At 41.4% G+C, this 23,427-nt stretch overlaps 1 protein-coding gene across 1 annotated transcript in view; it reads right to left on the bottom strand.

Annotated features, from left to right (window-relative positions):
• Positions 1–23,427, bottom strand: part of ABI1 (abl interactor 1) — an 88,744-nt gene that overhangs the window by 43,915 nt on the left and 21,402 nt on the right. The window contains exon 4 of the mRNA XM_085318315.1: positions 16,923–17,090. Within this exon, the coding sequence (XP_085174441.1) occupies positions 16,923–17,090 (168 nt within the window). The remainder of the gene's footprint in view (positions 1–16,922; positions 17,091–23,427) is intronic.

The raw sequence follows: 23,427 nt of genomic DNA, 5'->3' as shown, positions 1-23,427 counted from the left end.
GCATAGTCAAAATGCTGTGCAAGTGTTTTCCAGTATGTGAAACTAGATTTCAGTTGTTTCGTATTTCATTTTCTCTGGATATTCCTCAAGACATGCATGTATGAATAGGTCTATTTAARAAAATAACAAAATATGCTTATGGAAGTTCCCCATGAGAGTTTCATAATTTTTAAGTGGCTGACTGAGTCCCTGTTTTCCTTATCGGAAGCAATGTACTTGTCTAGAGTTAAATAAAACATACAAACCTAAATATATTCTTGACTGAAGAAAAGCACAAAGACAGAAAAGCAAAATTAAAAGGCTTCTTCAGTAGTTTGGACTCACTAAAGAACCACCATGGGAGTAGAATAAAGTTGTGTGTCGTATGAAAAGCATTTTGTGTGCCAAAAAAAGCAACTTCATAGGAGATGAACATGTGCAATTGCAAAGAGCACTGCAGGTGGCTGAAAAGGATACTATCTAAAAAAAACTATAAGAAAATAAACTGAACAGAACAAGTTTGAACTTTTAGAAAGTTTGTAAGAGGTAAGGAACTGACAGGCCAGAAAAACAACAAGGCAGAATGTTCATGTCTAAAAACAAAACAACACACACACAMAAAAAAAATCACACGCACACACCATTTAGTTGCAAACTGGCATTTCAAAATTTGAGGGGAAAAGCATCCAAAGAAGTGAGTTAAGCAGCCTTAGCTTTTTGTGCTGTATTTTATCATAATTGCAATAATGAAACATTTTCCAATRATAAAGGTATGCTATGTGGTTGCAATCATTCAGGCAAGCTCAGGAAGTGCAGGTGAGATGAGTGAAGAGTGAATTGAGAACTGACTGAAAGGCAGAGCTCAGAGGGTTGTTAATCAGAGTAGCACAGAGTCTAGTCGGAGGCCTGTAGCCAGCAGTGTCTTGGTGGTGGTGGTGGGGGATACCGTGCTGGGTCCAGTCTTGTTCAACTTATTCAGCGATGGCCTGGATGAAGGGACAGAGTGCACCCTCAGCACTSTGAGCTGTTTACTGATGACACGAAAGTGGGAGGACTGGCTGATACACCAGAAGGCTGTGCTGCCATTCAGAGAGCGCTGGACAGGCTGGAGAGGCGGGCAGAGAGGAACTTCATGAAGTTGAACAAGGGCAAGTGCAGGGAGGGCCCTGCTCCTAGGGAAGGAAAACCCCATGCACAGGTTGGGGGCTGACCTGCTGGAAGGCAGCTCTGTGGAGAAGGATCTGAGTGTCCTGGTGGATAACAAATGGACCATGAGCTAGCAACGAGCCTTTATAGCCAAGGTGGTCAATGGTATCCTAGGCTGCTTTAGGAAGAGCATGTCCTTCCGCTCTACTCAGCCCCGGTGATTCCACAGCTGCAGTACTGTGTCCAGTTCTGGGCTCCACAATACAAGGGAGACATGGAGCTACTGRAGAAGCCCTGCAAAGGACTACTAAGATGATGAAAGGACTGGAGCATCTCTTATATGAGGAAAGGCTGAGAGAGTTGGGCCTGTTCAGCCTGGAGAATAGAAGACTGAGGGAAGGGAATCTTATTAATGCGTGCAAGAAACTGAAGGGAGGATATAAAGAGGATGGGGCTAGCCTCTTCTCAGTGGTGMCCAGCAGTAGGATGAGAGGCAAYGTGCACAAACTGAGACACAGCAAGTTCAGTTTGAACATAAGGAAAAACTTTCCTGTGAGGGTRACAGAGCACTGGAGCAGGTTACCCAGAGAAGTTGTGGAGTATCCTTCCTTGGAGATATTCAAAAACTGTCTGGACACAATCCTGGGCAACATTCTCTAGGTGACCTTGTTTGAACAGGGGGAGGAATGTTGGACTAGATCTCCAGAGGTCCCTTCCAAACTCAACCRCTCTGTGATTCAGTAGATTTATTGCCAATCTCTAAAATAATCAACTGTGCTAAAGAATAAAAATATCCTCATATAGAACATGTTCTAATTTATCATGTAGACCTACTTGATTTTTTTCTGAATTCATTTTTGGATAGGTACTTTTATAAAGAAGATCCCATACACTACAAAGCACGCATGCACACACATTCTGTTTCTATGAGCTGTCCTGGATTGACAATCCTGGGACAGATTATCTCTCAAGACATAAAACAGAGGGGAARCAAGTGAAAGTGATGTACAGTATCCTTTAGCTACCTACCAACATGGTTTTGATTACATTTTATCTCCAATATTGCAGAGGGCTGTGTTATTTCTCTGCCTATTTGATCATACTTCATTTGATGATGGTCACAAAGCAGCTCAGCTAGGAAAGCCTTAGACTGAAGTTCTAAGGGTCCCTGGTTCAAGCCTGGGCTTTAGCAAGGGGGGGGGGTCCTTGTTGCTGCAACTCTGTCTAACATGCTCTAGGTGACCCTGCTTGAGCAGGGGCGGGGGGGTTGGACTAGATCATCTCCAGAGGTCTCTTCCAACCTTACCAATTCTATGACATAAGGTAGTAGGAAATCTGCTGTTTTCCAGAGAGTCAACAGTACACTAAAAGTAACCCACGAGTATTAACTAAACAGCCATCAGATGGTACATCTACCGATTTAAGTGAAAGGCYGTGTTTTCTACCATCTCATCTTCCACAAGCACAGCTTCCCACATGTGAATTTTTCTTCTTTCTTTTCCATAGCACGTAAAGGTTGAAGACTGATGTGTATTTTCTCCAGAACAGAACTGTTGAAGTTCTAGATTTTTCAAGATTTCGTACGAATTAAGTCTCTATGACAAACAACTTTGCTGCAACACTGTGAGGTGCCCCTTCTCTAGTGGGAAGATAACCAGCAATGGTCACTTTGTTCTTTTCCTCAGTGTTGGTATTATCAGTAAACTAAGATGTCAGAAACAATGCTTAGTCATTATAAGCTCKCTTATAAGAGTTTTCAGTATGCTCATTCACTCTGCAGTTAATCTTTCTTTTGCTTTCAAAATGCAGTTGAAATCTTTATTTTTAATTCCCTAAACTGTACACCAGGCCTCCTTCCCCGCCATCACTGAAAAGTAAGAGTCAGATTTCTCTTATGGAAAGGTTATCACCACACCCCACCAAATCCCTCTTAACAGCCYTTAAAACAGTTTTTCCTCAAAACTAAGTAGTCAAGTCCTTCAGCTTCGTCACTGCTAGTCTTCTGCAAAGGCCCAGTTAGGACAAAAGATGGATACAGATCCACATTAACACCTTCAGGATATTACTGCAGCAAAAGCTCTTCCATTTCACTTCACACTAAAACTGGGAACTGACAAAATCCAGGCTTTTGTTTTCGAAGTCAGATACAAAACAAGATAATTCAACCTCCTCTGGTCTCCCCTTCCACAGGTATCGCTCAACAGAAGACAAGTTATATGCTTAGAAGCATCATCAACCTCACTAAACACAAACCTCTTGAAACCTCAGCTGTCACAGCATTGTGTGYGCAACTGTATTAAGATAGGCAAAAAGGAGGGTTAACCAAATTCCCTCACATGTATCATAAGGCAGCAGTTAATATTTTGGACTGAGTGATACAGACTTCATGACAATCTGGGATATAATACATAAAAGCAGAAGACAAACAACTAAATCACAAGTATGCATGATGCATACCAGTTTAATAGGGTCAGCATGGGGTGGGGGAAGGACAGGGTAGAGATGGTATGACTAACACTGCTAAACCTCTCTACTGCAATTTTAATTTACAGTACAGAACTTCCTGTTTTTGTTGYGTTTCTGTAAATGGATTTCCCTTCAGCCTTCTATTCTTGGCCACAATAGGTAGGGAAGATTCCTATTATATCTGCTGTGGACATCCACATGGCCTTCACTGTCCTAGTAGCAYGCAGCACTTTCTTCACTGAGCTACAAGCTTCTCCAGCCAAAAATCTTTCTTCTATCCTATTTCATCCTATGCCCCCAGTGCTGGATGTGTTATCCCACTGCCTTTATAGCAAATTCCTTAGTCTGATTGATCATGCATTCAGAAGAACTGGGTGGTCAATTAGACATTTTCACTGTGCACTTATTAGCATAAAGATTATCCATGATTGCAAATGCTCAGAAACAGGAGGAATGACAACTGTTGCAGATGAGGTGTAGAAAGAAGCCTGCAGAGACAAGCAGATAAACATCTGTAGTTTTCATGATCATGTCTCCAAGGTAACTGATTCTACTGTGTGAGGGAGGAGGGTGGGCGGGTAGGGAAGGCAATGAAACTATCTGGTACAAGAGAATGGTAGCAAATAGTAGTTTGGCTATCTCTTTAGGGTCACTTCAGGCAAAAGTTACATGAACGCTACAATGGTACTGAACAGTGAATTGCTTAAAGCTAACTGAGGAAGGCATATTGGTGCCCTTGCTGAAGGCATCCCAAATACTGGGCAGAGAAGGATTGGGTTAGAAGCCTATGAATTGTACAGCAACATTTTAAAAGGTGCCCTTATGTCTCCATAATAACAAGCACCACTGATTCGTGTATGTCTGACCTTTAATCTGTGCAATATCAGGTAGCTAAATGCACACACATGTGTGTGTGTGCAAGAACTACTAAATTCTGGAAGAAATTTAGTTGCCTCGGAAAGAGTCTGGAAATCAATACACTGCCCCATTTACTTTTTTTTTTTTTTTTTTTTTTTTTTTTTTTTACTTTAGAGTGGCAGGAAGGCATAAAATAGGTTCTTAGGAGGTAAAAGAGCAAGTAAGTAYACAATTCAAAGGACTACAAGACAACAGCTGTGCAAACTCCTGCAGCCTACCTCCTCCTCTTTGTTTTGATGAACCCTGGCATTTGTCAATGAGGTCAATGTCCCTTCTGGATTTGTAAGCTGTGTATACTTATCCAACAATAAAGACCGCATTTACTCTCAGAAGTATTAGCAACCATYCACTTGTTTTGAAAACAATAAGAGGAAGAAATCTAGGCAAATGGGCAGGAGAGGAAAAGCAGAGAGGAAAATWATTGAAACCTTCACTTGAATAAAATCTACAGACTGTTTATCACCTGTTTTTCCTGGATGTTTGCTTAAGCAATTTGTTTGCAGAACCTCTGCTTTCTAAAAATGCATTAGGGAAAACTCACACCAGATTTTCTTCAATCTGTTTTTGCTGATTGGATGATACTCTTAAACAACACTGRACTAGATGACCAGTCATTCTCCAATAATGAACAGTCAGCGACATGTTCTCAATCTCGTTTCAAACAAACATCTCACATGAAAAGCAATCTTTAGAAATATTTGTCAAATAATTTGTTGAAAGAATAAACGCGTCAGCCACACTTATTCTGAGCAATTCACCCAGCTCTAGTAGACAGCATCTCTGAAAAGTTTGTGTTGGCTGAGGAACTACACATTTAATGCAGCCCAGAGAAATATAGTTTCATAAAATGTTGAGATGACCCAAGCTCTTTAAAACTAAGATGTAGGTAACTTAGCACTTTAGTCCACTTAATGCTCCCAGGACTGGAGGTCCAGATGTAAGAAACAAGCTAATTTAGACTGAAGCCTGATGTTTCTCTGTGCCAGTCATGACACATGCTGCATTGTGGAGGAAATGCTTAAAAACAACAAAACAAGTGATTTAACTTGAATTTCTCTCAGTGAAAGCTTAGAAAAACCATCCCCTATCTCCTAAAGACTCATTATTAGTTAGTGTTAGCCACAGCTTGTATTGAGAAAAGGGAAACCACATCAGTTTAACAAAAGTACCACAAACGTCCCCAGAAGCTTTTTCCAACAGTTTTGGCATGCAGATGCTAGAGTTGCACTAAAGGCTACCACTACATCAGGAACACTTCATAACTGGAATATGCGAAGGACAAGCACTTCCATATTCAGCTGTCTGGCTACTGTCAACAAAAAGGCAGGGGGACATCTGCAGGCCCCATGGATGACCACCATTCATACACCACCAAAACAGATATACTTAATTATATCAATTTARAAGGAGACTAAAATATATAGTGATGCATAAATGGTAAGCAAACCACCCTCAGGGTGCAGAGAAGGAAAAAGGATGGTTCAGCTTCAGTCAGATTACAGGCTGATAACCCTGCCAGTGCTGTATTACAAACAGTATTGTCACTTAACATTAGATTTAGGGTGTATGGAGAAACTCTGAATCTAAAGATGTTGGCATAACTAATATAGACTAGATAGCTGGGAAAGTCTARTTCATTCCAGGCTGCTCGACAGCATTTCTCTTTACTGTAAGGGCCTAGTGAGTTGCTGGATACAAGTTACAGGTTGTATCTCTCAAACGAATGGTCTCCTCAGTTACTTCAGTGTCTCACCTATCACCACATCAGACAAACAGTGTCTTAAGATAAAGCACCACATTTTCTTGTCCATGTGGGCAGTATTCCAGTTTAACACACACTATCTATCAGTTATTAGGATGGCAAAAATACGTTGTTCATAAAAACTTCAGCAWTATCTTTTCTAGCCTAGTTTAGTGGAAGCCTTATCCACAGGGCAACTCATCTCACATTACCATACTGTATCTGGCCTTTGATGCATCTTGCCTACTACCTGTCTCAACAGCATGTGTAAGGAAATGGACTATGATGGATCAGTCCCCCAATCAGTTAAAGATTGATTTGTAGTCTGAAAGCTTATCCAGCATCCTTATCCAGACTGTTTTTAACAAGTTTCAGAAATATATCTTAAAAGATAAACACACATCCGTAAGTTAAACGGAGTGTGTGTGTGTGTATGGGGGGGCTGTTTCTCATATTAAATCAGGCCTTTCAGTCATTATTTGACGTTCCCTTGTTCCTGCGTTTTGAAAAGATGGTCCAATCGACCTTTCCCGAGGAGACTGTATGTTTTACAGCTTTCCATCATGACCCCTCTTAACTCCAAGGTTCCTACCATACTTGTTCTCACTTTGTAGAGAGGCCTAACAGCTTTTAACCACACCCTCTTCGCTCTCATTTTTGCCCCATATAGAAACATGGCAAGGTGYGATGAGATCAAGTCCCTGCTCAGTTGACAAGGCGTTATCCTCTCTTGCAAGCAAGGAACAGCGAAGCCAGTCAGGGAAATTGTAAGCTGTGTTCCAGTCCCCAAGTGATGCCACGCTGAACTGAACTGATGAGTCCATTATAAATAACTGCTCCAAGACAACAACTCAGTGAAGAAGCAAATGCTTTACACATAAATAGATGAAGCTACAGAACCACTATATATTASCTTTCATGTAAGTGTTTCTTCAGGGAAAAAGTCATACCTATTATCAGATTCGCAAAAACGAAGCAATCAAAAAAACTATGTCTACGTAGTACTAAAATCTTCATATCCATAAGCTATCATTGTCRTAATTCTTTAATAATATAATCATTTACTAGAATGAGGAATGAATATTAGAAAGAAAAACAACTCTAGTCATCTATTTTCTTAAAATTGAATGAGACAGACATAGTTTTATAACAGTTACTTTACATACTCAGCCTGCATTCCAAATGGAAATGACCGAAAAAGCAAATCATGGCAAATCATGTRACTAGTTATTATTCAAGTTTTGTGTTAGTTCAAAACATATCCTTGTCTTTCTCTCAAAAGAGAAGAAGCTTCTATGTATAGTACATCTTTTGACCAAAAAAATCTGCWATTAGTAGCTTCCTCGCCACATCGCCCCTGTCAATGGCATTAGTAGGAGAGTCAGTTAAGCAYCAGCAGTGATCACTAGTGGAAATAAATCAAATATAATCTATATGTTTAGGTGTTCTGCTACAAAATGCATCAGTTAACAGGATTTGACACACACTTTTTCTTTTCATGAAAGGGAAACTGTCCACTTTGCACTCCGTGATCATCCCAGTGATGCACAAGTTCACACTATCCCAAACGGTGCTGGGTGAAGGATATAGCCCTGGTCACATATGACAGGTATTTATTATGATTAACAGAGTTTGATAGGTTTCCAGACTTCACAYACACTTTTTCGAGGTCATCAAAAAAATAAAAATAAAATCAGCTGTTCTCTTAAAGCTACTGCTAAGTCATTCATATACCTCCCACGAACAGATCTGCAGTGAATAAATGCTTTTATATATAACCTGTAAGAGGGAATTTTAAAAGACATGTATAACTGAGATACAAATAGGTCCCAAAAGCCTGCTAGTAAARAGAACAAAGTCAAGTCAGCAGCAGAACAAAAAGTGTTAGAAGGTTACCATCGGCTTATAAAATACTCATGTTTCTTCCATGTAAATCATTACCTGGTTTTCTATTTGCAGATCAACAGTATCTAAGCACTCTTGTCCCCTAGAATAACCTAACCAGCGGAAAGCACTAAACCATTCCCTCCTGAACCRCACAAGCAGAAGTCCAGCCACAAGCATYCAGTAGCACAYRTCCCGATGCTTGAACAGCAGGTCATGAAGAGGGTTAGAGTGATGCAGTGCAACAGAGATGCCAGCTTCAAAATACAGCTGCTTCCACTCTCCTTGTCCTTCCCTAKCCTCCAACAGTCAGCTCCAGCCCAGTTAACAAGGAAAACAACGYCCCAAATAGGTGCACTGGACAGCACAGACAACAGTGAGGGACACAACGCACTGGTAGCTGTTTATCTGCTGCTGTGTTAAAACACAAAGTTCTAAAAAATCACCACTTGATACATACCATTTCCTTTTCCCCCTTGCCCTTTTGCCACCAAAATGTTGATAAAGATTGTAAGAAAATCCCAATATAAAACAGAAGCTATTCACATCTGAAGATCACTAGTTTATAGAGACTTGAAATAGACGGAATATTGACTTTGGACAACAATCTAATCAGATGCATCTGAAGAGGAAAAATAAGACTCCTGAAGAGTCTAATATGTGACTTTTGAGCAGGTCAGCGATGCATTTCTTTTTTGTGATCTTTTCCAGAGCTGAGAAATTCATTAAAAATGAGACTGCACAAACACCTTTGACTCTTTTGTTGCACAAAACCATCAGAAAAAGTCTTTCAGAGTAATGTTTACAGTCATGGAATTCTGGTTTTGATTTCAGAAAACAAGAGGCTGCATCAACCCTCTAATTTAGTATTTAATAAGGTATCTAAAGCTTATAGCCAAATACYCCTCCAGCAGGGGAGAGGTTTCAATAGCCTGTAAGTTCCAGAAAACTATACATTCAGACTGTCCTTCTACTGGACTGTGGTATGGGAATCAGCATATGAAAGACTTCATTAGAGCCAACAGCTATGAAGCTTAGCATCCCCACATACACACTACCCAAAAGAGCATCCAAACCCAGAAATCACAGAAAAGGTGGTAATAATAAACATCAGAAAACTAAAGTTTCTGGCTGAATCTCTTCTTTTACATCAAAGCAACTGCTGTATGGAAATCATACAGGTATTCACTTGGTCATTTCATACCAGCTGTCAGTTATGGGTACTCTTTCATAGGTGTACACACTAACTGTGCTAAATATCATGGGAGTTTTAATTCCATCTGCTGAACAACAGAGAATTTCCAGAGATAGTTCCAACAGAGATAGTTCCCTATGTGTATTAATTTGGGGTTATGAAGAAGAGAATTTCTCAACAGAATAGCTGACAAGACAATCTTGAGCAATTTATACATATGAAATAGAAGCTGATATGCAAAAGGTTAACACAGTTTTGATAAGCAGACAGATAACCAGACCAAGTGTGGTACAACTTTTGAGCTGAAGCAGCATCTGAGAGCCTTGGCCTCTACCACAGAGAGTACAGGAAGAACAGGATGTGAAGCAGAGGCCAACGAACGTTCATCACCCAAGGCAAGGTAATCTAAACAAGATGTGCCAGTCTCTTTACCGTATTGGAAACATTTGTGTGTGCTGACAAGGGCAGTCCAAGAGAACCAGACAAAAAGTCATCATCTTTCTAATGCATATGACATTACACARTGTTCTGATTCCTAGAAAACACCTCCTGCTTCTTAACACACTTCTGTGGAAGCACAGAAGTGAAAGCTAGTATGGATGTGGAGTTAACGAGGATTTGTARACCTGGAGTGACAGTTTCTCCCCTGACTTCTCAGAATTTTGCCTTTCCACCCTCCCCCCCAACACCATTTAGTTCCTATAGCTTGCGATGCATCTTGCAAGGACACAGAGTAGCTTTTAGGTTAACTCCAACTACTGCAATGTAGCTGTAGACAGTCACACCAGAGGGTAACTTGTTCCACCTTCCAGGGTGGAAGAGATCTTCCAAAAATCCTGTCTGAACCTGCTGAGTTGCAACTTGTGGCTGCTGCCCAGTGCAATCATAGATCATAGAGTGGTAAGATTGGAAGGGACCTCTGGAGATCATCYAKTCCAACCCTCAGCATAGCCCACATGGGGATGGAACCTGTGACCCTGGCATTAGCAGCACCATGCTCTAACCACCCGAGCTAAACCTGCCCCCATCCCTTTGTTGCACCACCTGCCACTACCAAGAGAAAGAGTAGCTACAAAGATGATTAAAAAGTCACACTCAAGTACTTACAGGCTGCCATTAGATCACCACTACTTTGTCAGACTAGACAAACACAGCTTCCTAAACCTCTTCTAGCAGGCTACACACTCCAGACCCTCACCATCTCAGTAGCTCTCTGCCGGACTCTTTCTCCAGTTTCCCCACACCAATCTTAAACAAGGATACACACTGACACATGAAATTGGCTACAGCATTCCAAGTGAAGCCTTATCACTGCAGAGTAAATAATAATCTCTGCCCTCGATCTGCTCGTCACAGTCTTTCTAATACAGTCCAGCTTTGCTGTTTCCTTTGCCTAGATGGCATTGCACTGTTGGCTCAAACTCAACAAGCAATCCACTTGAAGCCCTGCTCCTACTTGGCAGGACTGCTACTCAGTCAGTCATCCCTTGAGCCTCTACAAATGCATGTGGTTACTTCACCCCATGTGCAGGACCTTGCACCTTGCTGAATTTCCTGAGGATTTGCTGGCTCAGTCCTCAAGTTTCCCTCTGAACTGAAGCTATGTCACTTAGTATTCAAATCATCTGTACTGTAACAAGATAATTTGGGAATTATTCCCCAAATTTGCTAAGGACACACTTTACTTCCTGAATAGCCCCCAAAGAACATTAACAATGTTGTCTCCAGTACTGTCCCTGCTTGTTAGCAGCCAGCAACCAAAAGGTAAGCCATTGCTTACTACTCTGAATCCAGCAGTCCAAATTTTTCCTCCACCTAACAGTACATTTGTCCTTCCCATTATGTTCTTTATGTGTCAGAGATCAAGATCAGAGCTTTAAGCAAAATAACATCCTGTTCCTTTTAAAGAGACAACTTCAGGGTAAGAGTCCCTGACAATTGCCCCTGCAAGCGCAGTCACTAGTAAGAGGATCTGGAGAAGTCTCTCTGTCCCATCCATAAGGGTACTGAAGAACTTCACATAATTGCCCGTTCCTCACCACAATCACCCATGTACATCAGCAGATCATTTGTCACATTTTCTGCCCTCTTTCTACTTCTTGTCTTCCAAATGTTAATTTGAACTATGTTGTGATAATATACCACAACCCATGAACACAGTACCTCATTAATCTAAAAGACAGACACACACACACACACACAACCTGAGAGAAAACTCTCCCCCACCAATTCAAACTTAAAGCCCCCACTGCAAATGAGCTGCATTATGCCTCCTTAAACACTGGAAGACTCCTGAGCACCCAGCAGCTATTGGACTCTTTCTCCTGGCAAACATCAGCTAGGCTGCTCTTCACTTGCTACTCCTCAGCAGCCCACCCCTCAGAACGTCTTTGGCAGAGCTTCTCTGAAACCTAGCCCACATCAGTCCTGACTGGTTCCCTACTCAATGAAAAATGCCTAGACATACGGGGTCTGTTAATCACTCATGTATCAACACAGGCTACAGCAGTTAGTTTGGGAAGAAGTTCTATGAGAAAACATAATATAGGTATTCCATTATTGCCACCGACTTTAGTTAGGCGCTATGCCATAGAAATAGAAGACATTTCGCTTTTTGCTAGCATGTACTACTTAAATCACACAGGCAATAAATTAGACATTGATGGTAACAGGGAATTCTAAACTAATTCAGGGCTTTTTCCAATTTTTAGTTCTAAAAGCTTTCATCTCCTTTAATGCCAACAAAAAGGATGCAGATATTTTCTCACTGAATTTTTTTTTCAGAATTTATTGTTCTGTAATAGCCGTTATTTCACATTAAAGGACAGTTTCAGAGGCTGAAGAAAGCACTAACACTAAATGTTTAAGGGATGCAGTGTTTCCTCATGCAAAAATGTTATCTCTTAAAAAGGAGTCTATTGTTTTATTCATGCTTCAATAGCCATGGACTTAAATACTGAGCTATTTTAAAACTGTTTATGTTGGGGAGAGGGTTGCAACGCCCAATACTGCAGCTGCTAGACATCAGTGTGAGCACTGATCAGTTACATTTTTTCAGTTTTGACAACATAAATGAGGATGACTCTATCAACTTTTCTCTTCTCTGACAAATCCGTCTCTCTCTCATCTTCCTTCTTAAGCTTGTGGAAATGAAACAACAAAATTTTATCTTGAAGTAGACGTTTCTTAAATTAGTTCTTGTTTCCAGGAGCAGGAGAGAAAGTAAGAACAACCAAGAAACAGACCAAGCCAAAAAACATTTTCTAGAGGGGCAGCTTTCCATTGTCAAAAGTTTAAACTAGAAAAAGTTGAATTTTGAACACCTCCACTACAGAACACTAACTTTCAGAGGCAAGAGGGAGCTGGCTGCRGGTTTTTTGTTTGTTTTTTTAAAGAGTTAACTCTGAAAGAAGTATCGAGAAGTACTGGCTCAGGAACCTAGGCAAAAATCAAAAACGACACAAATGTACTACATAAGTTTAAACATCCAACCAGAATTTCATTTAATACATTTAGAAAATAATGTAATGAAACAAAATGCATTCAGATCACAAGTAGACAGCGTTTTGCCTAATTCATCACCAGGGAATATGAAAAAATCCCTTAGTCTACTTAGTAACTGAACTGGAGAATGACCTAAGATACATGATGAATGTCAAGTTCTTCATTCCTTTCTCCACCTCATCATCYAAGGTCCTTCCAACCACCTCCCATTGCAGGATGGCCCTCAGCTACTCCTTTATTCTTTCACCCACCCAGTTCCTACATTCGCTCATCTTCCCTACAAAACCACTACAAAARAAAATGGTACCTATTTCAGACACCTTACATATTAGATGCTTCAAAGAAAGCAGAACACCTGAGTATCACTGCTCCATCTGTTGTTCTTGGAAAAAACTTTTTTGTCACTGCAACTGGAGGCTACTAGCTATCTTATAACAGAACTGCTGCTCTGTTACAACTCAGCATTTGTGGGCAAGTAAATCACCAGCAATTGCTAGGAGTCACATGGGGCTCAAGTCCTTCCACCACACATAGGCGTTCCATAGGGAAGAACACACCATAATAGGTATCACTGCCTTCACATCCTATATTGAAACTAGCCAAACTCCTCACCTGAAACTTACTCTCCAAATAAGGCTATTCTCAAGGCAAATATAAAACCAAACTAAAGCACCAAACAAACTGACAGAAATACGCAGTATAACTGTGACTGCTGCAGAAAATTTACAATATGTAGGTTTAAAAATACACATGCCTTAATATTTTTATGAAGCCCTCAAGCTTAGGATGGTCCAAAATACAGTCTAGCTACCTTTTTCTCCAAATCTTGCTTAACAGGATGAGTAGGATCTCTTGTAATGGAAGGGTCTGCAAACTTCTCCAGAACACTAATCAAGTCTCTGCTCTGCCATACCAGATCAGCTTGGAAAGGTCAGATCAGCTTGGCAAAGCTCCAAGTCAACATCAAGGGCTTAAGCCAACAAGCTGAGCTGTATGTACTCAGCTCTGTATCCTAAGGTGCAGTAAGTAACAATGTGACAGGCCACTCCAGACCCTCTGGTTATAGCTGAAAGACGACCATGACTGCAAAAAAGATACATGCAGTTGGGCTGGCTTTTATCCAGCAACCAGAGCAGAAGCCTCTCCTGGAGATGTTCACTGCCAGAATGTGCTCAGAGCAGCCCTTCCTCACCCCTAAGTAATTACTTACCTAAAGCCTCTCTGCTCTCAGCAAAAAAGCAAAAGCTGAATTCATTTCTTCCCCTCCCCCCCMAAAAAGGCAAGTTTTCCCTCTGTACAATTCTGTTCCAGTAGGTAGGCCATACCACTCCATCACCTGACATTTCCTGAGTGCTTTTTTATTAGTGTCAGGCGTTTTTCTTGATTTCTTAATGCTAAGATTATGACCACCTCCAAAGAGGTGACTGGGTAAGGGATACGAACCAACTGAACTCCTACCTCTAAACACCTTCTTTACTGGAAGAAAGTGTTGAGTGGCCACTAATCAAGATAGGCAAACCAGTCATTTAGCCTAAAGACTTTCTGGAAAACACACACTGAGAACTGAAAGAGCGYGGGCACTGTGTGGCAAAGGTCTGAGGTAGAACAGAATCTGCCTGCAGATCAGAAGAGCCATAGGATTTACTTCCAGAGTGTTTGTTACCAAAAAAAAAAAAAAAAAAGCCTTATCAAACTGTACCTTTCCTCATACATACCTGCTCTATGTTGCAAAACGCCAAATTGATTAATTGACTGGCAATGCCTCAGAACTGCATTTCTGGGCAATACTTCCTCCATGGAAGTATTAGTTACACTAACTTCCCAGGTACATAAGTAGGTTGGGAATGAAGTCAAACTTATGTTTCCTAGACGCTGAAGTTCCTCAATATAATACACCTTGTCTTACAGACAGACTGGAAGACAGAAATTGTCCAGATGTATCACATACCAACCTGGCCATCATTATGATCTATGCAAAGGATTTACTAAAATTTGTATTTTGAGGGTGAACGCTCATCTCCATGCTTCACTGGCATGAGAAGTCATGACTGATACAGATGGCGAAAAAAAACACTCTGTAGACCTACTGGAATTTAGAAATAGGTCATCAAACAACTGTACAGCAGATTTTTAGGATATGTAATTGAAGCAGTCAAATGACGACATTTTAAAGCAAATAGATGAGATAGTGTGTGTGCATTATTTGCATCTAGTTTAGTTCTATAAAATTGGTCATCAGAAGTTCATTTGTAAACAAGGATTAGTTTCAGGAAAGACCAGCCAGCCAGGGAAACTACAAGTGACCTTGCTAAACACTCCTCAAGAGCTCTACAAAGCACTGATTGTTCAGAGTCTTTAGCAAACAGTCCATGTATCAGGTGACTCAACAGCYTTCAGCATACTGACTTCAATTCAAGCAAAGAACAGTAGAGTGGGTTAACACCTTTTGTTCTACTATCAAAAATTTTGGCTTTTTCCATGGTTAGTAATTTCTCAATGGGTCACTGATATGAACAATAATCATTTAACACACTCCASTTTTCAAACACGTAAGAGAAGATGTGGCAGTATAATAGAACATCTAAAGTTCGTGAAAGGCTTTGGCTATTACTTTGAAAATAGAGGTAGGAGTTCAGTTGGTTCGTATCCCTTACCCAGTCACCTCTTTGGAGGTGGTCATAATCTTAGCATTAAGAAATCAAGAAAAACGCCTGACAGAACAAGAAACTTTTCTCTACGGCAATTTTACTTCTTCCTACTTAACTGTTTTAGTAGCAGGTACTTTTTAAAATATGTGACACAGCTTTTAGCACTGTGTAGATTTTTATAATTACTACATTAACAAATATTTTAGAAATGTTTGTTACTAGTAAGGCCTTTTCACATGCATGAGAATCTTCTCCCTGCTGACATGCTCTCAGCCAACCATTGCATTACCATTTAACAGAAATATTTTAAAAGTCACAATTATTCTATAAGAACAGTAACTAGAGGTTAGCAGGGCCTCCAGGGAGATGGACAGCAGAAACCATACAGAAGTATTCTTTCAAGTATTTGGTATAAGGTGCACCACTAACATAGCACTGTTTGACCAGCAAAGGTTTCAAATTCAGCAGCCACACTGAGGAGCGTTCTAGGTTTAATCCTCAGATTCATTTATGAAACATCTCAAATAGGCACAGGACATAAAGCTAAGCAAAGATGCAATCAAATTTCAGTGCGAATACATCACAGTGAACATTGGTTTAAGCCTACTTCAGAACTGCAATGTAAGGGTGAAATGGCTAAGTGAATTCTGTCCCTTCCTTCGCAGAGGTATTGGTGCCCACCTGATTATGAAGACAGCCACTTCTAGCTTGTTAACACAACAGGATTTGGGGGGCTGCATTATCACACAATGAGACAAGTCCTAGATCAGGTACAAGGTAGGCAGTAGCAGTAACTTCCCCCTCTCAGCAGCAGCCAGCTAGAATGAAGCTTCGGCTACAGGAACACACTGGCCAGTGAGAGAAACAGGCCTGCTCCTTCCTATCATCTATTTCCATGCATTCTCAGCATCAGCTCTAGCAATACTGCAGTTGTTGTGCAAGACAGATCAGTTCAGTTATCCACTTGGCTTGGTTTGGACAGAATTTGTCTTAAACAGGAAGTGGCAAAAATGTGAAACTCCTCTCCCTCCCCACACAGTTCACACAGCTTATGAAATTACACCCTGCAAGGGCATGAAAACAAATGAAACCATATTGCCACACCCACAGTAGCATAATACTGCTCACATAGTACTTCTACCTGCGCTTCCTTCAGAAAGAGGGCCTTTCTCTCTCTCCATCCCCCAGCTGCAGCTTCAGATCTTGGGATCTTGCTTTAAATCAAATATAATCCCAGCACTTCTTGAGAAAGGAACTGCTTTATTTTAATCGTGATCTCCATAACAAAATGGCTTTCATAAATATTAAAGCCTTATAGTTTTCTACGATTTTATTCAGAGAATTCAAAGTAGTCAACATAAACTATCCAGCTCTTTATAATACAAAAAGGCAGACAATGCTTCTTCCAAAACCRTCGATCTTCTGTTAACAAAGAGGTTACCTGGGAGATATGGTTGATGGAAGACTCCATCCTCCGTAGCTGGGATGCTTGGATGTCCAGCAGTTGTAATACATTGTTGGCCAGTGCATTGATCTGATAAGCAACACTGGCTAGAGATTGAGTTGTGTAGGCTTTGGTCTCTTCTAATGCTTTCCTTTTATCTGGAGCCTGTAAGACAAAAGAACGAGAAGCTTGCTCAAGGCCAGAAAAAGTGTGTGCTGGAGGAAGGACGGAAACAAAAAAAGTACAACCTATATTTAGAAAAATCTGTAACCCAAAAGACCTGATTGTGCAGCCAGACAAGGCACTCAATCTGAGTTCACACTAAAGAAATTTTTATAAATAAGACAAAGAATTTGAAAAATATTTAACCATAATATTATTACATGCCAAGAAACAGTTATTTCAGCAGGAAAACCAAAATTTCATGCTTTTACAGCAGAGTTTCTAGAGTCATCCTTTCTCTTCAGAAGTCTCCAATTCCCCAGAACCACGAAACATAGTTTTTACCACCTCTTAAGAGGTCACACAGTCCAAGCCAATTAAAGGTGGAAAAATATTTTTCCACAGTTGGGCGTCCCCCACTGTACGTGCTTTCTACAAAGCCAACCCACCCACTGTGCCAGCTGCTACTCTCCCCAGTCCAGGACAGGGGTGAGCTGAGCATCAGGACGGTAGGCAGAGAAGGCTCCTGTATGCAGGAGTCTGGCTGAAATCATCCCTCTTCACAAGAGRGCCTAATAAACCTTCTCTACGGCTGAGAAAATTCATCTTTAACCAAGACTACACAAACACATCTGACCCTTTGAAAGGTCAGAAAAGGGCAGAGATTCCTCCTGAAGGAAAACAGAAGGAAAGGGAAGGATCATTTTTGTATCACAACCATAGCTCTGTTGCTTCCTTYCCATTTCCCTTGCTACAGTTAAGCCTTCAATCCTTCTTGAAGCAACATTCCTCTAGTAACAGTAGCGAGATTCACACATCTCCTCTCTACCACAGGAAGATGCTTTTTTGTTGAGCATCTGCCTTCTCAAGTTTGTTTGGACAGTGAAGCAGGCTGGTTTTTAACATATTCCACCCGTGGCGCTCCCACCTTATTTGCTCAGGTACCAGTAATCCACGGCACCAGCTCCTCACTCTGTCCCACCACAGAGTCAGTGAGGCTCACTTCAGCCTCCTCCTCCTCGTTATCCCTCTGTACTGTCCCAAGGCAAGGCCTAGCCTCTTGCTCTTCCCCACCCGGCCCTGCCCAACCTAGCCCTTCCCTATGCAAAGCACAGGCCACACTTGCTGCCTTGCAGGCAGGGTCCCACTCCTGCGCCCCCAGCCAGGTGTGCCAGGCCAGGCGGCAGCCCAACTCCTGCAGCAGGTGCGAACAGAGGAGCCAGAAAATCTGYGCTGCATTAAGCAGGTTACTATCCACAATCAGCAACTGCTTAGGTCACAGCACTTGAATTGCAGAGCACAAGTCCCATTCTCAGCAGGAGAACGGGAGCTACCAACGCCACCTCCACCCYGAATATACATACACCACTCTGAAGTGCTCCACGATTTGGGAGCTTCCAATACAGGCTCTCTACTTCAGCTGTTACTTAACTCACGAACTGCAGCTATCCAGAATTTTCTTTCCTCCCTCCTTGTAGAAAAGGTGCACYGCGCAGGGAAGGATTCTTAGTAGATGAGTCAGTAGTAGCATAGCTTCTTCTGCACTTTATTTATTTGTAGAACATCCTCAGCAACCCAAAGGAAGAATCTGTATTAAACAGTATCTTCCAATTGGACTTCTGTTTATCTTTATTTTCAATTTATTTTAAAAGTACAGGAGACAGTCTTATGCAACATATAGTTACAGCATTAAGCACAGCAGTCAGGAAATAAAAAAATTCAGTTTGCACTCAACTCAGCTCTGTCTTTTCCAGCTTCCATGCACTTAGCTTAAATACTGCCTCAGACTCCATCTCTACATTTTAGCTTAACATCCAGAAGTGTTATATCTGCCTCTGCTTCTAGGGAACTGGAAGGCAAGCCACACACATACATTATAAAGTTGCAGCATGATGGAAGCACCGCAATACAAGCTTTGCCTGCCATTTCAGTTAAAAAAGTGAATTCCCCTCACCTAACCAAGAAATTTGGTTCACATATTCATGATTTATAGCGCAGCAGGTTTTTGACRCTTACTAGAACAGTTAGGTAATGCTATCTTTCACAAATTGGTTCACATATAGATACCTTCTATAGCACAAAGCAGCAAGAACAGTTTAATGCAATCTGTTCTCAAAGGAAAGAACAGTTATTGCATGTACTGCCTAAAGCCAGGATGTGTCGAAAACCCCACTTTTACTTCTGAATGTTAACAAATATGCCTTTTAACCAAACAATATTTACATTTCTATYCGTCAAAAAACACTACTAAGAGTTATTTTCTTGTTTCAAGAACAAGGACCTGTTGAACAGCTGCTAAAGGTTCAAGAAGTGAGTTTCCCTATGCACCCTGGTTATCCATAGAGGCATTTTAAACTTCAAACCATCAGTGGAAGTGATTTTCAAAACACTATCCTACTAAGTTGGAGCCTTAGGAAACCAACAGATGATTTTTACTTGAACTTCCACCAGTATGGGCAACAGCAAAAGCACAGGTAGCGGTTTCAAAGCTGTCCGAGATAAAAGGCTTAATGAAACAGAAACAGCTAATGAGAAGCCAGTTGCCATAATTCTAACCTTATATTCACTCAAGTGCAGGTCTGTAGCCTTTACTCAAGCAGTTTTCTTAAGAAGTTTCAACAAAATAGTGTTAGGCTGAACACTAACAGGTTACAAGTCACAGCACTCAATTACTGGGTGACCGCGTGCTATCAAATGAGAACTTCAGCTTATAAAAAGCCTTTTTTTCCTCTAATGATTTGTTGATCAAATGCCTTGTCCTCATCTGACTAAGCACCTAAAGTTTTAGCTATTTTCCCAAATGACTGTTTTGGCAGCAGGATTAGAAAAACATAGTTGTGATGCTGAATGTATTTTCTGTCCTAGCTGAATTAGGTTAGGGTAATTTTCAAGCTCTGCAAATAACTCAGGCAATTTCATTTTGCAGTTTCCATAACAGTTTAGATTAAAAATAACTTGATATGTAGTAGTTGCCTGCATTGTTTAATTAGGACTGCTGGCACCTGTAAGATAGAAGCTTAAAGCTCTATAGCATGCAAAATGTGTAAGAATCATAGAATCAGTAAGGTTGGAAGGAACCTTTGGAGATCATCTAGTCCWACACCCCCTGCTCCAGCAGGGTCACCTACAGCATGTTAGACAGGGTTGCATCCAGGTGGGCCTTGAAGATCTCCGGAGAAGGAGAYTCCACAACCTCTCTGGGCAACCTGTCCCAGTGCTCTGTCACTCTCACAGGGAAGAAATTCCCCCTCAYGTTCAGGCAGAACTTCCCTGTGGTTCAGTTTGTGCCCATTGCCTCTTGTCCTGGGACAACTGAGAAGAGGTTGTCCCCATCCCCTTGACACCCTCCCTTCAGGTACTTGTACACATTGATAAGATCCCCCCTCAGKCYTCTCTTCCCCAGGCTGAAGAGGCCCAGCTCTCGCAGACATTCCTCGTAGGGCAGGTGCTCCAGCCCTCTGATCATCCACGTAGCCCTACGCTGGACTCTCTCCAGTAGCTCCATGTCTGTTTTGTACTGGGGAGCCCAGAACTGGACACAGTACTCGAGATGAGGCCTCCCCAGGGCTGAGTAGAGGGGCAGGATCACCTCCCTCCACCTGCTGGCAACAGTCTTCCCAGTGCACCCCAGGAGACCATTGGCCTTCCTGGCCACAAGGGCACATTGCTGGCTCATGGTCAACTTGTCATCCACCTGCACTCCCAGGTCCTTCTCTGCAGAGCTGCTCTCCAGAAGGTCAGCCCCCAGCTTGTACTGGTGCCTCGGATTATTTTTCCCTAGGTGCAGGACTCTGCACTTGCCCTTGTTGAACCTCATGAGGTTCCTCTCTGCCCAGCTCTCCAGCCTTTCCAGGTCTCTCTGAATGGCAGCACAGCCCTCAGGTGTGTCAGCCACTCCTCCCAGCTTGGTATCATCCGCAAACTTGCTGAGGGGRCACTGTCCCCAGAAGAGCCTGCCCAGAAGGTCTCTAATCCTTTCCTCCTCAACCAAAGGAAAGTCTTCCTTTCTCCAGACTTTCTCCCTCACAYCCAGGCTGCAGGATTCCTGAGGGCTGCCCCTAGCAGTGAAGACTGAAGCAAAGGCGGCATTCAGTAATTCTGCCTTCTCTGTATCCCTTGTCACCAGGGMCCCYGCCCCATTCAGTAGCAGGCCCACATTTTCCCCAGTCCTCCTCTTGCTGCTGATGTATTTGAAGAAGCTCTTCCTATTGTCCTTGACATCCCTTGCCAGACTCAATTCCAACCGGGCCTTAGCCTTCCTCGCAGCATCTCTACATACTCTGACTGCATTTCTATAATTCTCCCAAGTAGCYTGTCTCTTCTTCTACATTCTGTGTACTTTCTTCTTCTGCCTGAATTTGGCCAAGAGCTCCTTGCTCACCCATGCAGGTCTCCTGCCCCTTTTGCTGCACTTCTTACTCATAGGGATGCACCACTCTTGAGCTTGGAAGAAGTGATGTTTGAATGAAGAATGAAGCCAAGAGCTATGTAGCAGCAATGAGAGGGAGCAATAAGCTCGCTCTCTCTCTCTTTTTAAGCAAAAAAGAGAAGTGGTTTAAATGTTAATGCACGTTTACATTCTTTCAGATACTTCAGTACGATACTTATCTTCAGAATTTTTAAAAGGCACGGTACAAAGCGAATTTTAAACGGCTCGTTTTTCTTAACAGGTGTTGAGAATTACTTTATAATTTTTTATTAAACTACAAAGATGCTGTTGTTTCCCCAGTCTGATATAAGGAGAAGYTTAAGAGCCCTTTAGTAGCAAAATGAAAATTCCTTAAATCTCAATAACATTACAGCTTTTGAAATTTCCCTCTTAAAAAGCAAAAAGCCCACCTGTATTTCTTGTCCACTCTAAAGTCATGTGACTAAGGCAAAACTGCAGTTTGACACTGCTTTCACATAATTAGATTTACTACTAAAAAAAGAAAGTCCCTCCTATTATCCAAGCAGGTACACAAAGAAACAGCTAAATTAGCACGGCATTACACACTGCATATCATGTATTCTCATCAAATACAAACCTGCATCATAAAGCTTCCTTAAAAATACTGTACATAATTACTATACTGGAGTGAAAACTCACTCCACACTGAAACAATTGCCACAGTAAGAGGAGAATAAGAGCTTATTTACTGATTCCTCAATTCAGCCATGCCTCAAGGTCAAACAATCTGTCCATCATTCAGTAGCTGATCTTTCCAAGTTGCATACAGTCAGCCAAAAWTTTTTTTCCCCCTCTCCAGACTGCCACCCACACAGGCACATCCCCAAAATCAATGTCTGTGCAGTGTTCAAACTATCTGCTCTTCCAATTTTTCATCTCAGCCAATTCCCATAGTCTTCTGGTTCATGCAGCACACAACTAAATGTACAAGATTCCTCCAAATCACATCAGCTCATGCTGGAAAGCATTTTAGGAAACCAGTCATTCTGTTGCAAACACACTGGTCTCATTATTTTTTCTCTGACTTCTGCTTCTCTGCTCTCTTTCCTCTTCAGTCCTACTTATTGAGCTTGAAATTCCCCATAAGAAAACATGCCCCACTGGAAGAGCTGGCTCCATTTGCCAAGGGTYGGCAAGCAGCTCACCAGATCACACCAAGAGAGGCAATTCCAGCAGGCATGAATTAGTTTGCCTCTTCAGTGTTTTTCACTTTCATCTGTTGGAATATGTGCAACCTCAGTTATAGAAAAAAGCCCACACACRACAAACTACTAATAGAGCACTGCCCTAAAGCAGCCCAGTAATCACTAAGCTAAACAGAGCTGTTAATTATTCAGGGCCCACTACCTTGTCAGATGCCTAGCATTCTAGGCAAGGGCCTGGTCACTCTGTAATCAAGCTACAGCAACAGATTTACATTGTGTTATATGCTTTTACTATTATTGCCAACGCACACTTAATGAATTCAGCAGTGCACTACATTTGTATTTGCTTCAAAATAACCACAAGATAGTAATTTAGTTTTGCACCTTAGTTGGCTTCCCCACTTAAAAAAAAGAAAAAAAAAGAAACTTTTCCTACCTTTCATCAACTGATTAAGAATAAAAATGAGATTACTACTGTCAGTTACCATGTATACTTAGTAGTCTTTATCACGCATCAGCAAGCACAAGATGCAACTCTTCCACTTAAACTTTAACAATCATGAAGATCAGTAATACAATATTTCCAACAGAAAACTATTCAAGTGTTTTGTTTGATTTGTCATTACTTGTCATTTTGTTTTACTTTTCCATTCCTGAACTTGGGGCCAGGGAGTAAGGGAATTTCTGAAGCTCAAGATTTTAATTACCAAGAGCTTGCAAGCTATTAATAGCAACATATTAGTCA

Source organism: Rhea americana, unplaced genomic scaffold (assembly GCF_003343005.1).
Source record: "Rhea americana isolate MKP2758 unplaced genomic scaffold, rheAme1 scaffold_53, whole genome shotgun sequence".
NCBI lineage: Eukaryota > Metazoa > Chordata > Aves > Rheiformes > Rheidae > Rhea > Rhea americana.
This window is presented reverse-complemented; position numbering and strand designations above follow the sequence as displayed.